This window comes from Cavia porcellus, unplaced genomic scaffold (genome assembly GCF_034190915.1).
Source record: "Cavia porcellus strain 051 isolate PalLab524CR breed Dunkin Hartley unplaced genomic scaffold, mCavPor4.1 scaffold_7, whole genome shotgun sequence".
NCBI classification, from domain to species: Eukaryota; Metazoa; Chordata; class Mammalia; order Rodentia; family Caviidae; genus Cavia; species Cavia porcellus.
This window is the reverse complement of record NW_026947490.1, coordinates 72,447,760-72,464,493: the sequence shown is the minus strand read 5'-3', so window position 1 is coordinate 72,464,493 and position 16,734 is coordinate 72,447,760. Positions and strand designations below refer to the sequence as shown.

At 45.2% G+C, this 16,734-nt stretch overlaps 1 protein-coding gene and 1 long non-coding RNA gene across 5 annotated transcripts in view; one reads left to right on the top strand and one right to left on the bottom strand.

Moving 5' to 3' along the window:
• The window catches only part of LOC134477025 (uncharacterized), a 42,840-nt gene extending 41,873 nt beyond the window's left edge, over positions 1-967 (top strand). For both annotated transcript variants that reach the window (XR_010048914.1, XR_010048913.1), the window contains one exon: positions 766-967. This is a non-coding gene — a long non-coding RNA (uncharacterized LOC134477025). The remainder of the gene's footprint in view (positions 1-765) is intronic.
• Positions 968-1,920: 953 nt separating this feature from the next.
• Klhl31 (kelch like family member 31) lies at positions 1,921-16,251 on the bottom strand. Of its 3 annotated transcripts, XM_063253826.1 has the most exons (4): positions 15,994-16,251; positions 11,489-11,705; positions 7,667-8,871; positions 1,921-6,130 (listed from the first exon to the last, which is right to left on the bottom strand). In XM_063253826.1, the coding sequence occupies exons 2-4, from the start codon at positions 11,573-11,575 to the stop codon at positions 5,398-5,400; spliced, it is 2,025 nt and encodes a 674-aa protein (XP_063109896.1). In that variant the 5' UTR covers positions 11,576-11,705; positions 15,994-16,251; the 3' UTR covers positions 1,921-5,397. The 3 variants fall into 3 exon arrangements, with proteins under 3 accessions (XP_063109896.1, XP_063109897.1, XP_003466527.2); XM_063253827.1 differs by lacking the exon at positions 11,489-11,705 and having other exon boundaries at positions 7,667-8,867; XM_003466479.4 differs by lacking the exon at positions 11,489-11,705 and having other exon boundaries at positions 15,994-16,250.
• Positions 16,252-16,734: the final 483 nt, after the last annotated feature.

Below are 16,734 nucleotides of genomic sequence, written 5' to 3'. Positions count from 1 at the left end.
ATTTGGAGGGATCCTGGTACAGGGAAAAGGAGACCTGGTCTGAGAGAGGAGGGGAGGGGAAAGGAACTGTTGGTTTGGATGGGTTTCCTTGATGGTCTGTGGAGACTGGATTTGTGCAAATACTAAAGCTTTCTGGAATATGTTTAAAGCATGCTCTAAACACGCAAGGGCTCCAGGTGAGACAAAGCTGAAAAAGGTGTCTGGGTCTGTTATTTACAGGGAAAAAGACAAGGTGTCACAGGGGACGGAGTGTGCACCTTTTTGACCCATGAAAGGGAGACAATAGACCCCTATCACAGTGTGAGCAGCCAGAGAGCTTTGAGAGCAGGCAGTGTGAGAAGCTCCTTGATCTGGGGATAACTGGGGAAGAAGATGAGTAATTGTTTACTTGCAGATGGCCTCTGAAAATTTCTCCTTAGAGACTCACACAAAGGCCTCTCCCGGCACCCTTGTTTGTAGAGTAATACAGGAGACGGGTGGAATCGATATAGACCATTTCCAATGTGCCCAACAAAAATGGAACCTACTCAGGTTCCCCTCTAATAGAGTGGAGCTATCCCCAAGATGCAGATTCCCGAATGTAGAAACAGTAGAGGAAACTGAGTGTCAGCACAAAGCAAAAGCAGCCCGATGGGAAGGCCTGGTCCTCACGTCATCGGGCACTTCCCTCCCTTGGATGTGTGCGGCAGTGGTAGGGTAGGCGTCGCATGGAGAGAAGTGTTTGCTACTGTAATCAGTGCTGCTTCTTTCATCTTTCTACTCTAGGCTACTAACAGCAGTGAAGAAAGGAGTCTGTTATGAAGGTTTCCATCGATTCTGCTGCTGTGACTGATACCCAGATGAAATCGGAATGAAGGTTCCTCCAGGATGAGTCAGATCATGTTTGTACTTTCTTGAAAGGGTCGTGGAAAGGAGCTACAGGAGATCTGGGTCCACCCGAGATGACCGCATCCATCCAGACTTTTAGGCAAGCTCCTTCTCTTCTTCGTTCTTATGAATCTTGTCTGGTTTGAAATAGGGTGGGAGGTTGGTGGTGGCATAAGGAGCAGTGCAACTGTCACTTAAGTTAACCTGTCAATGTGGCAAGAAAGAAAAATACAGTGCTGACTGCTGTGTTTCTAAGGACCATGAATTGGGTTTGTTCTCTTTGGGGGAAATGGACCATCTAATCCACATCAATATCACACTGATCACAGGAGACCCCAGAAGTGCCCTGGGATGTCCTCAGTCTCTAGTGATCCCACTAAGCCCACCAAGCACAGTGTCATTCCTGTGATACACCCTGGAGTGCCTTACACACAATCAGTGCCATTAAATAAGTCCGTGTGTCCGAGGTGGGATGGACGGGTTGGTGTGAGAATGAGGGATGCAGTGGAAACCTGAACAGAAGCTGGGGGTTACATGGGGTCACACAGACTCTGGGATACCCGGCTGGTTGGTCAGAAGTGGGAACATGACACCAGCTGGTTACTGTTTAGGGCCAGTATCTTCACATGATTACAGAGTGTGGAGACATTTAAGACAAGCATTGCTACCATTTAGGTTTTCTAGAAGTTACTAAGATGGCCCCCACTGAATGTACTACTTAAGAACTCAATGACAGCCACCATATTGTGGTTACATTTCATTTGCTTATTGGGAAGGTGAGAGAGAAGAAGAAGGTGGTGAGGATTTGTCTGTGAGGTAATATGATTTTATTTCCTGAGAGGTTATTTCACTTTGTTTAGTGAAAACAAAGAAAAACCAACACTCCAGCTGTCACCAAAAATACTCCAAGACTGCCCACCTTTAGTTACTAAGCTCTTACTGAATGCAGCTTTATTGACGGTGATGAGATCACAAATAACACTCTCCTAATTTTTGTTGTTCCTTATATAGTCACAAAATTGTTTTGAGCAAACAGAAATTTTCCACCAACACTTGCTGAATAAATAGATTTTATTTTTTAAGGAGTATCCAAAACAAGTATTTCATTTTGAAATCCCTGAGAGGGAAAATTAAATGGTGCTTACCCTTTGAATGTGCAATAGGCTAAATATTTAGTGTTTTAGGGTCTTCAGTTTTCAGTTACAAACAGAAGAGTGCTTGGGAAATCATGCCGAACTGCACTGACACAAAGGAGAAATATGCAAAAGAATTCTTGTTAATCCTGCCTGGTCCAGAGTCACCCGCAGCTGGGGTGGGGCTGCAGCTCACCAGGGACTATGCAAACTCATCTGGATGGAACAAAAAGAAAAATAAATGAAGTGAGTTTGCAGTCTCTCATTTTAGGAATTGGGATGAATTCTGAAGACACACGGCCGGGATAATAGGCAAAACAAAACAAAACAAAAAAACCAAACCACAACAGAAACCTCTCAACACTTTCCTGTTTCCAAGTAGACCTCTAATTTACACACCTTTCTAAAATACACTTAAGTCTAATTGCTACTGTGCCTCAAACCAGAGAGCAATCCTCACCTCAGTATCACCCCAGTACACCACACTCACTCGGAACTCTGTGCTACCATTAAGCACTGGGTAGAACTGTACTAATCTGGACCATTTCTAACCTCCCATCTGTACCCATCCTTACAAAATAGGGAACAAAGCACTGACAGGAACTGGTGCATTAGGCATCATAACTCGACCCCAGCAGCCTAGCTAGTGTGCCTGTCTCTAGTACAGCCCGGCTTCCTGGAGACTTTCTCATCAGGTCTCTGGCCCATTCAGGAAAAGACAGCTTGAGTTTTACTGTTTCAGCTGCTGGCTACCATGCAAATTCTCCGATTCGTTGAATGAATTTGTTTATTTAACTCGGGACTGAGGCATTACAAATCTAACAAGTCCTTTTCTTTCAGAAAAATAAAAGGAAGCACATGGTTAGGGCCTGAGCCTTGGGAGTGCAACTAGATATAAACTTAAACTACAAAAAAATGAAGTCAATTTTTCAGCTGGGAAGCTCAGAGACCGCGTCATGTTTTCTAGGAGCAGCTGCCTCAAGAGAAGGATTAATACACCTGTTTCACACCCGACTGTTTTGATTCTGTGTATGTTTGTGCCCATCTTCATTAACTGATAAAGCAGAACATAAAAAGCAGTACAGCCAGGAAAACCAGAGGCCCAGTACGTGTACTTTCCCAGTCTTCATTTCAACAAGGCAGAGAACAAGTTTCAAATTATTCACCCAGTTCTAACAGGTCTATAGTCTAGAAAGCCTCTGCCAAGTTTTCCACAACTTATCTTCTCAAGCTCTGACAGCAGAAAACCCCTTTAGTTTTGGTGTCTCTCCTTTTTCTATCATCAAATGTTACAACTGATTGACTCTTACTTCATTTAGGGCTCTAGGTTCCTCTCCTCACACAACACCTTAAGGTCTCCAGGGGAGACCCATCTTTGCTTCATTAAGGAAGTAAGTCTGTTGCCCACATGTAACCCTTAATAAAACACCTTTTCCTCTCAAAACTCTTGACAATTTACTATAGGCTTTCGGCTGCGTGAATGCAGCGTGAAAGATACTCAAGTCACGATGGCATAGGCTTTGCAACGTATGTCCAACATAACTGTTTCCAAATGAAGTTTACTCATCAGCGCTGCTGCAAGGCAGAGGCTATCCACAGGTTGTGCTGCTTGTAATTTAAGAGTTTGGTGATTTAACTTTTCCATAAACTACTTTCTTACAGATCTGCATTTTCCAGCCTGGCCAGATACAGAATTAAAGGAGTAGATTCCTTTAGAGCTGCTCGATGCTGAGCAAAACTCCACATCACCTATGTGGAGTAAGAAAAAGCCCACTGCTTTTCCACCAATAATATCGTTTTCTTAATATGTAGTAATTATAATTAATATTTAGTAATTATAGCCTATCCCTGAGGTATAATCACCAAATACCAGAGATATGCATAAGGGGGGTGATATAAAATTATTTGACAAGCATATTGCACCAGCTATCTTCACAGCTGGAAATAAGTACAGTCCTCCCTCGGTACCCCTGGGGTACCGGCCTAGACCCTCTACCTAGGTTTCCAGTATTCCCGGAAGCTCATGTTCTTTATGTAAAATGGCTTCGTGTTTGCACATAACCTCCTCACAGCCTCCCTGTACTTGACATCATCTTTACACTTTACGATACCCGGTACAGCACAAATGCTGTGCAAATAGTTTCACACAGAGTTGTTTAGGGAGTTACGACAAAAGAACCCTGAACAGTACAGACGCAACTGTTTTCATGTATTTCAGTCTGCTGGAATTTTCAGACATAGAAATCTTGGATAAGGAGGGCCAAATCTATTTTTGATACAAATATACCTCTAGCAATAGCCTCCCTACACAAGGTGGGAGAGGATGGCGTTAATGAAAAAGTTATAGTCCCACACATTTTATTTAACCCTTTAAATATTTTTTATTTTTTAAAATCCAATCGCACATAACCCATTACTGGTAGGCCATTTCCTTTCTCAAGCAATCAAAGAATGAAGTGATAAATCCTAAGAAAGGAAAATTATGTCTCATTTACTGCCAGAGTCTCTTTTCCCCAAAACTTGAAAAATCTGACAGAAATACGGTGGCTTGTGGATGCATTTTGATTTGCAAAGCTCGTTTGGAGTGGATGAGATTAATAAAATTAACAGCACAAAAGGAGCGGACGTTACCTCAGTCCTCCTGTATGAAAAAGATGTGTCAGACTTCTAGTTAGAAAGGGAAGAGAATGAGTATGACCTGGACACCACTTTGTGGTGACAGTCCTTAAGGACAACTGAAATCCCCGAGGGGATAGAGTGCAAATACATTTGGGAGGAAAAGACCAAAACGATTGAATTTACGCTATGAATCATAAGGACAACATCAGTTCCTTCTCTCTCTGAGCACAAGATTTTATCCTGCAGCCCGAGCACCTCTGAGGTGGCCACACAACCTCCGTTCTCTTCCAGTCGAAGTTCCCACTTTGTGGACTTTTAGGGGCTGCCTTTCACAATCCTTTAGTCAGTGAAGTACAGGAGGGAAAACTGTGTTGAAACACAGAATTAGGTCTTTATGAACAGCAGTCTTTTAAAGTAAGTATAATCCGAAAGTATTTTCACACTCCTAAATTAAAAAGCGTGGGAGAATAAACCTTTGAGCACGAGTAACTGCTTACTCACGGAAGCTTCCTAAAATCAGAAGAGAGATCTCAATGTGGGTGTCACCGCTGGGCTTTGGGGACTCGCGCCTGCAGCGAATCCCGCGCGCCCCCCGGCGGCCGCTCAAGGACGCGTCTCCCTGATGGGCCGCAGCGCTCTACTTCGCTCGGGAAAAGCAGGGAACAGAAAGCGGCGGGGGAGGGAAGGGAGAAAAAAGGAAAAAAGGAGGTAGATCATGCACTCCAAGAATTTAAACGGCACCGCCTCCTGCCCGCCGGCGAGGGCGCACGCGCCCGGGTCAGATGCTCACGGGCACCGAGGACACCGAGCTGGCCCGGGACTCGCGCGTCACGCTGTTGGGCATGGCCAGCGTGCAGCACGACACGCCCACGGTGGCCTCGGGCAGCTCGTCGTCCTCCGTCCACTCGTTGAGCTCGGGGCTGAAGCACTGCACGCACTTCTTGTACTTCTTCTCGCCCTCGTTCCAGCCGCCCAGCAGGTAGGCGCGGCCGTGCAGCAGCGAGACGCCCGCCGTGCTCACGCCCACCAGCAGCGGCGCCACCTGGCTCCACTGCCGCGTGGCGGGGCTGTAGCACTCGACGCCCAGCACGTCCACGCGCTCGCCCCGCGGCCCCAGCTGGCTGCCGCCCATCACGTACACGCTATCGCCCAGCGCCACGGCGCAGTGCCAGCCGCGCGGCGTGCTCAGGCCGGGCAGCTCGTGCCACGCGTCGGCCGCGGGGTCGTAGGCGCACGCGGAGCGCGTGTAGGCGCCGCCCACGTAGCCGCCGGTCACCAGCACGCGGCCGCCCGCCACGGCGCTGGCGTGGCAGCAGCGCGCCGCCTCCAGGGCCGCCTTGGGCTGCCACTGGTTCGTGGAGGGCACGTAGCACTCCAGCGAGGCCAGGCTGCCCTCGGCGTTGCGGCCGCCCACAGCGTAGAGCAGCCCATCGAACACGCTGAGGCTGAAATGCGTGCGCTTCTGGGTCATGCTGGCCAGGTGCAACCAGGTATTGAAGCGGGGGTCGTACCTGGAAGGGCAGAGGAGGGGACTCAGTCACCAGCACTGCGAGGGAGCTGGGCCTGCTTGGGGATGGCTTGCAAGGCGTGAGATTTGGGACAAGCCAGGCTACCCCGCCTGTCCACGGGACATTTCCTTCAGCCCCCAGTCCCCTCTTTCTGCAAGCAGGAGCTGTCTCCAGCAGCCTTGAGCACTGGTGCGCCCTGGGAGAGGGCAGGAGCACAGGTCAGAGAGGGACCCATCTCTGGAAGTCAATTCCTGCATCTCCTCACGTTAACCATTAACCAGCCCTAGCCCACTGTGGCTGCTTAGTTAAGCAAGGCGCAGCCTACGTTCCAGTTCTCAGAAACCCCTTGGTGCACACCTGTCCTGTCCAGTGCCACAGCCAAGCCAGACCACTGGAGCAAATCCGTCACGTGTCAAAAGAAAAGCGACAGGGGGTGCACGTCTGGAGAGCATCAACAAAGGCTGCGCATCTGGTGCTTCCTGCAGTCCAGCACTTATTAGTGGATGGCAGGCTTTAATTTATAGTTTCAGTTTTCAGTGCCAGTACTATAGTTTTACGAGCACCGAAATCAATACTGAAAAAATACCAGTGGCTTGAATAGTAATTGGTAGGAAATCAGCCTGATAACAATCAGCACTCCTGTAAGCTGGAACTTTCTTGATTAGGAGTCCGGAGATGTTGTAAGCTCACAACTCCCTCCTTCGGGTCTATGTCCATCTTTTCCCATTTAACTCAAATAATACCTTTCCGACAGTTATACACTGAAGTTACAAATCGATTGGTTGTTAGGATTTTTTAAAAAATGGTGCACTCATGTATAATGAAATAATAATACCTTTCATGAAATTCTGTAGAAGTTTTCAGAACTTGTTCACTAGTTGTTCGAATTTGTACAACTGTCAGGATATAAGCATGACTCTGTGAACATTTCAGATATATGGAAGCTTAATTTTTTCAGAAATATACTAAAATAATATAGCCTTTGAATTCCATTTTGATGGATTTATTATGCCTCATACTTCACATGTCAGAATATTGACATTCTGTATTTTTATTTTCTTTTCAAATATTTAAAATTAACTATCATATTTTAATGATTAAATTCTATTTGCCAATAGTGGATCTTACAGTTATCTTTTAAGCAGTAACTTAAAAGAAATATTGTATTATTTTATTTTTTCTTATCACTTAGTGTTAAAAATTAAATTTGTAGCCAGTTTCTTTCAGAAGTTAGTGTACTGTCAAGGGCACCCGATTAAAAACACGAAAATGTAAATTGCTACATAGGACTCCTCTAGGTATCAGTTTTCTCATATGTAATATAATAATTCCCTGCCTATCTTGTAGGCTTGTTTTGGAAATCTAGTGTATGTGATATATTTGAATGCACTTTATACAATACAAAGTGATGTACATATGTAAGTTATTCTTAATATGCTAAGTCCATTAAGCTAACAGGCATGATTAATTTATTTCTATGTCAAGGCAGTTTGTCCCCTAGTACTGAGCCATTTCAGTTCCCTATAAAAGATCAATTACCTGCAGAAATTGCTGACTGCGTGCTTGGCTTGGTTTCTTGCGTCATTCTGATCTTCACCGCCAGCTACATAAAGAAATCCATCCATCACAGCCACGCACTGGTTAAAACTCTTGGCTGGCATTTCGGTAAGCTTGCTCCATCCATTTTCAGGGTCTCTGTACAAAATGTCTCTACTCAGAGATTTCTCAGTGAGGCCTGGGCGTCCTCCAACAGTGACCAGGACTCGGCAGCCCCCTCGGATTTTTGTTCGCCGCGACTGCAGTGTGTTCTGATGATAGGGAAGTAAATGGTAGTTCATCGCATCCACGAGGAGCTTGTGACAGTCAGCATCTTGCATCATTCTTGGTACAGACTGGACATAGTTCACCAGGTCCTGTGCAGAGATGGTGCCAAAGCGAATATTGCTCAAGAGATCTGCTGCGTATTTCACTCTCTTTTGGTCAAATTCCAACCATTTCATTGCAATCTGGAATGCTACTATCTCAGAAGGCAACTGTAAATCATCATCTATGAGAAGTTCATTAATTTGTTCAAATGTAAGTTTCATAAAGTGATCTGATTCCGCAAATTCAAGGAAGTTGTCCCGGATGAATTTCTGGGCTGCTGCTTTTGCATTTTTCAGGGAATACGTCTCAGCAATGTTAACAACATACATACAGTTCTCAACACTTATCTCTCGGATCAGAAAATCGCTGCACATCTTTACAAGTGTGTGAATCTGAAGATAAACAGCAGTGGAAATGATGCTTCCTATGGTATACAAGGATAGGGTCAGCTTGCCTGTGTAGGCATATGCAATGACTGTGGCCAGGCCTAGCGGGGAGATATCGTTGAGATCCACCCTGCGGGTTAATGGATCTTGTTTTAGGATGTTGTGAAAGTATTCACTGCATGAAGCCATCACTGACTTGTGAACATCGAAGGATTTGGTTTTGGTTCCGATGACTAAGTCACAGAGGAAGCCCTCCTGCCGCATTTTACTCAGGCCCTCTAGAAGCTTGGGGCCATAGGAGGCATCTGTCAGCTCAGAAGAGAGGCAGCTCAGGCCGTTACCTCCCTCCAGGAGCCCATTCAGAGCGTTCAGTTTGCTGAGGGGGCTGTCTTCTACAATGATAGTCATCTCACTGATATCAGCTTTGTTCTTTTTGACGGTCTTCTTTTTGGGTGCCATGTTGGCAGATACACTGTTACGGGCAAGGGCTTGCTTGAAAAGAAAAGGAAGAAAAGAAAGCATGGTTTTAGTTCAGTGTGTTCTGGACATGGAAGTATCATCATGAGAAATTTTTTCATAAGATGAACAATTATAAAATGATGGTTTTTAATGGTATAATGTAAACTAATCTTCAAAGATAGACTGAAGGATGCTAAACTGGATATGCATCTTATTGGCAGATTTTACAGCAGCATTATGGATTGAAGATGAGTCTACAAAGATTTATATGATCAAATGAGATTTCTCAGTGGTATATGGCCAAGTAATTTTGATACAGTGAAAATGAACATCTCTAATTCAACTGTACAATAGTTACAGAATGATAATTAAACATTATTCAAAGGCCCTACTTTGCTGTAATCCAAAAGTGAATTTTCACCACTCTGAAGGTTTTCTTCAAATGCTCAAATTAGGAATCCATGTGAAATTAGGAAATACTATGGGAAGATAGCTTTACTCACAAGACCAATGCAACCGATGATAAACTAAAAGATGAAAATCTAGTAAGAGCTGTAATATGAGCACCAGGAGACCGCCCAGCCTCCTGCTGTGCATATCTTGCATATCTTTGTCTTGTCCATGCAGAAAGACAGCAGCGGGCAGCAGAAAACAAAGCCTAGTTTCCTTATCCGAACTTTTGTCTTTCTCAGCTCAAATTGTCACAGCCACATTTTGAATTTCTTGAAAAGGCTAGCATATATTTTCTTCCTCATTACTTTTTGCAAACAATTATGAAAAAAATCTAACATTAATGTTCAAATGCACAGGACTTTTGTGTTGGGTGTCCCCTCGCTGGTGTTTTGGGGCGAGAAACAAAAGTACTTTCTTTAGCAAACAGTTATCACCTAACAACTATTGCTGGTGGACAGCAGTTTGCTGAGAATGACGGAGCAGTTTAAGATGTAATTCCTGCCAGGGAGACACAGATGTGAAATATGCAAAATGATAAGCAAGCACAGCAGAGTAAATTCCAGAGACAAATTCGTGTCTCTATTCCTGGCGCAACCCAAGATGCCACTTTTTTGTTCAGCCATAAGGCTTATTAACTCTCATGGTCTTAGAAGAATTCTGAACCTCAGAAGTCATCAGAGTGCTTCGGAATGAACAACTTAATATTTTGTTTGTCCATCATTAACAGATTGTTTCCTTGGTGATATGTAGAGGTGAAATTTCAACTATGAATAGCTGTTAAAGCAGGGTACTGATTAGTATTAGAATGGATTCAGGCCCAAGCACTGGTGCCAGGACCCAGAGGTCCCTATAACCCTTCAGTTAGTGGATCATAGTCTGGGCCAGGATGGCCTACGAGAGGGATGGAAGGTTGGGAGAAATTTAGAGGGGCTCAGGGCAGTGGCTGATTGGTTATTTACAGTTTAATATGTATGTACATTAACAGTTACATAACGTGAATATTTGTATTTACAGAGACCTCTCAGCATTTTAAGACAGGAACCTGTGGACTCTTGGAGCAGTAACATCTGGTTTCAGTTCTAAAACTGCCTTTTTTACACAATTACTCCTAACTGTGGCACACTCAGCTACCCTTAGTACAGTTTGATACCTGCTAGCTGACTTACGCTCCTTGAGGGATATCGTCTCAAGACCACAACTCTGAGGTAACCCTAAGTCGAGAGCTGGGATGGGAGACATAAGAACTAGCAAGTGCAGAGAAGGAGCTGATTCAGTAGGGAACTGGAAAAGGGAATAGCATAGGGGAGCCCCAACCCCAACTTCCGCATGCCGTGTTGTAGCTTTTGGCCTATGGACGGGCTGCAATTACTAAAGCTTCAATGGCAGATATTTCTGGTTTAAGATTAGGGGATAGCGTTCGTGATCCTGTGTTCCTGGAAATGGAGCTGGGCTGTGGAACGGCGTAGTCAGTGGGAAACCAAAAGAAACCTGACCCTGAGAATATCAGAGATGGTGAGTGGATGGAGGGATTTAAAAAACAACTCTTTTTGCCCTAAAGTTCTTTATAATAAATGGGGCTCTTCAAAGCAAAACTGACAGCATTATCTTGTCACATTTATCTTGCATGTAGACGTAGCACCAGCCAGTTGCAGCACAGAGAGTAGGGTGACAGAGGGAAAAGGACCTAAGCAGTTGCATGGTTTCCATTTCATTCTTTTTGTGTGTGCTGACTCAAAGCGGGACCTAGTGCAAGCTACCCAGATGGGACATCACTGCGCTACGTCACCAGCTCAGCTTCTGTGTTGGTACCCAGCTAGGTCACACAGCCTGTGAGAATTTAACCTTAAGTACCGCAATGTCTAGAGCAGGGGTGGTGAATCCATGGCACATGTGTGTTGCTGTTTTTCTTTTAAGACAAAAGATATTAACGTTTGATTTGTTTTTCTAAACTAAAACCTTAGTGTTCAGGTTTAATTGTTGTACTTTGTGGTAAACAGGTGGGATTCAGGTTGTAGTTTGGGTGCTTGTCTCTGACAGTTTCACATAACACTGTCATATAGAAATATAACAAGAGCAATGTACACAATCTAAAATTTTGTTTCCTGCATTAGAAAGTGAAAAAGGAGAAGGTACATTAATTTTAGCTATATATTCAGCCACATAGTCTCATTTCTACATGCAATTGGTATAAAATTACCAATGTGATATCACTCTTTTCTTCATAAATCTTCCAAATGCAGGTGTAGGTAGACTCACACTGCACCTTAGACTGTGTCAGTTCCATGGCAAGCGTTCAGCAGCCACGTGTCTCGTGGTTGATGCCTATCGTGTGAGACGACAGTATCCTGGAGCAACTTCAAAATGCAAAGTGAACGAAAAGCCGCTGCATCACGGAGAAGGAACAGGGTGTAACCCTGGACAGAAACACACGGTAACCTGGAGTGCAAACCGCCCCACAGCATCCGAGCATGAAATGCTTCTAAGGGATTTGGAACAGAGCATTTTAAATTTTTGTATGAATGGTAATTTAGAAAACTTGGGACATTTGGTTATCAGTCAGGAAAACAGAGTACATGAGTTCATCAGGGAGCTAATGTTCAGTAGAAACATGTAAGAAGGGGCTGGATTGATAAGCTGGTATTCTCTGAGAAGGATTAAGAAGTCCCTAGGAGAGGAGAGGGCACCTGAGGCTGGACACCACAAGGGACCCATTCGCGCTCTTCCTCCGTCTCCTTTCTCTATTTGCTGCTGACCACTCTGCTTTCCTTCACGTCCGCCTTTGCCCTGCCTCGGTTTCCTCTGTGGCCCTGACCCTGTACTGCTGCACACCTGCAAACTTCCATGGCCCTCTCTTGATCTAAAGCTTCTTGCCCATCTCTGCAGAGCCGGACTGGGTGACACGGTAGCAAGTCTGATGAATAATCTGAGCTGATCCGCTAATGGGCAGATTCTCTCTACCTCCGACCTACGCATACTTTTTGTTGCTGTTTTGATTTTTGAGATCACTGTCATTCTGTCACACACATATATATTTCAAATAGAGTAGCCCTTTCTCTGGAGCCCACAAAATCACTTTGCAGAGATACCTGGATTCTTTAGCTCCCTCCAAGAAAGGAAGAGGAGAAAAACAGGTAAGAGACAGTTAAGGGGCTATTGGAATCGGAGTCTACTGATAATTTCTTGGTGGCCTATTTTCCTAGATAAATTCAAGAAGTAAATTTGGTCTTTGTTTACAGAGCTGTCCTAACATCCTGGGCCTGGGGACGCATGTATCAGGTGAGGCTGTCTACCTGTCCAGGTATCCTCATCCTGTGCTACCTTATTCCGTTTAAAATACCACGGCTTCTGCAGAGGAGCCTGGGAATTGGAGTCACTGGTTTTTGTTTTTGTTTTTTTTAGTACTAGGACTGAATCCAGGGCCTTTGCACTGAGCTACATCCCAGTCCTTTTATTATTATTATTTTAATTTTGAAACAGGTTGAAGTTGTCTAAAAACTTGTGATCCTCTGGCTCAGCCTCATGGGCAATAGATTTTGGAAGCACCTTATTATTTTGGTCTGACTTTTATTTCATGGAAAGTTGGATGAGGGTTTTACTGACTGTTTTTTCCCTATACTCCAAGTGAATGTTGTGCGATCAGTGAGTCAGGGCTGCCCAAGAACTTAGTGACCAGATAGTCATCGGGCTCTCCCTGCTCTGGGGAGGTCACAGTCTGGACGGTGAGGAGTGCGTCCCTGTTGAGCTGCCCATGGATGGGGGAGCCTTAAGACTGCTTTCACTTCCACCGAACCACAATAGGCTTGACTCTTCTCTCCCACCGGATCATTGATGATCCCCTATGTGATCAAAGAGGAAGGGCCTCACAACTCCTCTTAGGACCACTGCTGCCTCAAGCTTTCCACACGGCTCTCCCACAGAAGGGGTGCTGGAAGAGAAGCAGGTCTCCCCAGAACCGCCGAGGTGGTGTAATGAGCGGCTATTTGGAGGCACTGCCAGGCACTTTCCATCCCTTCCTTTCTTGGATCAAAGTAGAGACTTTGCACAGGCTGTGGAAGGTTGTGGAAGGGTTTCTCCCCTCCTGCAATTCCATTCTGTGCAGGGAGCACAGAGAGTGTCCCTACTGGGTCATAGATGTCACAGCCTCTCCTCTTTGCTCCAGTCACAGCCACCCAGCCAGAGGTACCCATTAGGATTGGGAGGGAGAATCCTGTGCTCCTTCCCCCTGCCCCTCGGTGAGCCTGGGTCTCAGGCCCTTTCGTGGCGATGGTATCAACTATGCGGCCCCTCATGAGCAGCTGGGCAGGGTTGTACAAGCATTACATGCTACATCATCTTTGTAATTGTCAGGCTTAAGTCTATTAATAATAAATTCATAAATAAACATAGCCAAGCATGCATATGTATTAAAGATAAACCAACATCTCCATTTCTGCCTAAAATAGTAATTATCTAGGTAGGATTTATCAGTGGAGGGGTTCCTGTGTGCTGATTTCTGGCTTAGACACTTTTATTTACATCAGTCATCTTTAAAATTTAAATACCAGTCCTAAAGGGCAGGTTCTACTGTGTTCATTTAACAAATGAAGAAACTAAGACTGAGAAAGAATAAAGAAAAGCTTGTTCAAGGTCACCCAAGTTAGGGTGGAGGAGCAGGATGCCAGAGCATGGTGTGAGCCCAGAGGGAACCCTTGTCTCCCCTCCCTTGCGTGTGGGGACTGGTCAGATCTGTGGCAGATTGAAAGTCAGCTTTTTCCACCATAAGAGAAACAGAGGGAGAGCGAGGTGGAACTGAGGTTCATGAAGCCAAATTTTGCATGTGGAGATCACAAAGTGATTATTTCTTAAACGGAAACAAGACTTGCCTTTTTTAATGTAAAATAAACTTGGAGAACCTATAAAACTTGCAAATGTCTCTCTCTTATTCAGGGTAGTGAGGGTGTGACATTTTAATAGATTCAGTCAGGCTCAAGGAAGGCCTACATGAATGTGTTAAGATAATCATGTACTTCCTTGTGAGTGTTAGCTCCAGGGAGAAATTACCCTTTTTTGGTGCCAAAACAATTAATTATTATGTTTGTCAAAGGAGACAAAGGGTTGAAATCAAGTTTTTAAGACTCGTGTCTCCTCAGTCATGTAGACTGAAAACGAGGTTTTGTATGCATTTTGCTCAAATAATTTGCTAGACCAGGGGCAAAATACCCAATCTTTTAGGCTTTCAGCTTAATCAACTGCCAAATAAGGAAATGTATCCCTTTAGGTTTTAAATGGTACAGTTAGGAACCATGCTAGGAGCTGGAGGTGCCACTCAGTGGACAGCACGTGTTTCCACAGCCCTTGAGTCGACACAAAATCAGAGAGGAATGATCCCACTGAGACAGTGCTTTTTACTTGGGGTCTCTGTGTCTGGGTCTGGATGGCCAGATTCAGCTACTCAGAACTCAAGGCGTTCAGTTAAACTTGAATTTGAGAAGAGCCATAAATCATATGTGCAGTAAGTGCATCCTGGGAAGTGCTGGCTTAACTCTATTTTGTCTGGCAACCCTACCCTGGGCTGGGTTTCAGGAGGCTCCATGAACCGCCCAAATACTCTGGAACATGCTTCACCTGTGACTTTATGGGTACTTGCATGTAGAGTGGCTCAGAACTTCTTTCAGGAGGTTTGCAAAGAGGGCCACAGTCCAAACAGAAACACCCCCTGGACCAAGAATCATGTTGCCGAGAAACTAGCATACTTGTACCCTCGCCTGTAGGTGTGTGTTCCTGGTCCAAAACCAGTCCCTGATGAAAGCTTCTAGAGCGAGGGACAGAACGGGCTGTCACCTTACATCTAAGGACACGCTTCGGCCTGTCACCTCCACCCTTGTCTCCTGGGAGACGCTGTCCATGGGCAAGCTAAAAAGCCTCGTGGCTGAAGCGTCACCATTACTGTTGCAGGGAACTGGGATCCTAGGGTGTCTTCTTGCCGAGGGTGCAGGTCAGCTGTGCCTGCCCCATCTCTGCCACATTCCGGGCTCGCATCTGTCAGCTCTTGTCAGCGCTGCTTCCCGGAATAGAAACAGCCTGGCCACAGCACTTGACATTTTAAGTTAAGGCCGACCGAAGGGGGACTTTCCATGTTGCCTTTTATTCCAACATGATTTTTACTACAAAACATATGTTGCTATGGACCTATGTGCACATTAAAACAAAAACCCATTTTTAAATCGAATAACACATTTGGGGTACCTGCACAGGGTTCTGCTTTGTTAATCAGTTATATTTCTGGGAGTCCAAACGATTGTCTAATTTTCGCACTATGAATTTAGTTGAAATAGGTAACGTTTATCTAAACTGAACAGGTACTCAATACTTCCTGATTTTAAAAAAAGGAATTCTAAACTTTGTGAGCAAAGCTCAAGAGTTTGCTCTTCTTCTGCTCTGTAAAATAGTGGGAGGGGGAATGCATACCTTGGAAGCTTTTTAGAGATTTAAAATTATCATTCAAAGTCACAAGTAATTTTACTTCCTTAGAGCGTCACTCATGCATTTCTCTTACTGGCTCAGTCTGCTAATTTATCATTTCCCAAATTCTAAGCAAACGTTTTCTGCCTCCGAACTTCATATCAGGGACAGTCCGACCCAGCTGGAGATCCCTTCTGGAAATCGGCTCTAAACCTCAAACACGCACAGCCCATACAGTTCCCACCCCGCAGCCATACACACCCCAGGATCCAGAAGACAGGAGGTGGCGATGGGGTCCCAGCTCCTTCCCTCCTGTGAGGTGGGTGCCCGGCTGGCAAAGGTGAAGTTTTAGCTGCAGGCTCCCCTTGGGAAGGTGATCTGTGGAGAGGCAGAGGCCGGGAGAAGGAGGATCGGTGGGGATTCACCAGCAACCACCTGACAGCAGCAGTGGTGCAATTTTAGAATGACCCTGGGTTCTGCAGGCGGCAGCCTGAGCTCTCAGTCCCTCTTTGGCCTTTTCTTTAGTGCTCAGCAGGGGCAGAGGGCGGGGCTCCTGCTGCCCAGAGGGCTCGGGTTTCTTGACTTGGTGCTTATTTTTTCTTTTTTTTAAAATCAAGATCAAGAGCTTAGTCAGCCTTGGTGTGAAGAAATTAGCTAGGTGGGTGTTGGATTATGGAAAGTAGATTTGGGTAGAGTGAGAAGAGGAGGTTGTGGATAGAGATTAGTTTCTAGAAAGGTAATCAGCCCTGTCACAGGGTCCTGGGGAAGATCTGGTTATAAATAGTCTGCTCTGGAGAGGAGGCTGTGTGTCCCCAAGGTGATGCTTTCAGCAGGGCACCAGTGTGGCTGGACTTTCTCTGGCTGATGAAGCAGGTTTGTGTCAAATCTGATTATTCAGGGGTCCACAGTGGGGCTGAGAAAACACGCATTGTGCAAACATGGGGACTGGGGATAGTGAATCTGGGCTCGCAATGTGCCACAAGCTTTTTAAAATTTTATTTT

Excerpts from the sequence above, each read along its gene's own strand:
- Klhl31 (XM_063253826.1), bottom strand. The coding sequence starts at position 11,575 with ATGGAACTGACACAGTCTAAGGTGCAGTGTGAGTCTACCTACACCTGC. Across the intron at positions 8,872-11,488 it reads AAAAGAGTGATATCACATTG|CAAGCCCTTGCCCGTAACAG; the intron begins GTAATTTTATAC and ends TTTCTTTTCAAG. Across the intron at positions 6,131-7,666 it reads GCAGTCAGCAATTTCTGCAG|GTACGACCCCCGCTTCAATA; the intron begins GTAATTGATCTT and ends CTGCCCTTCCAG.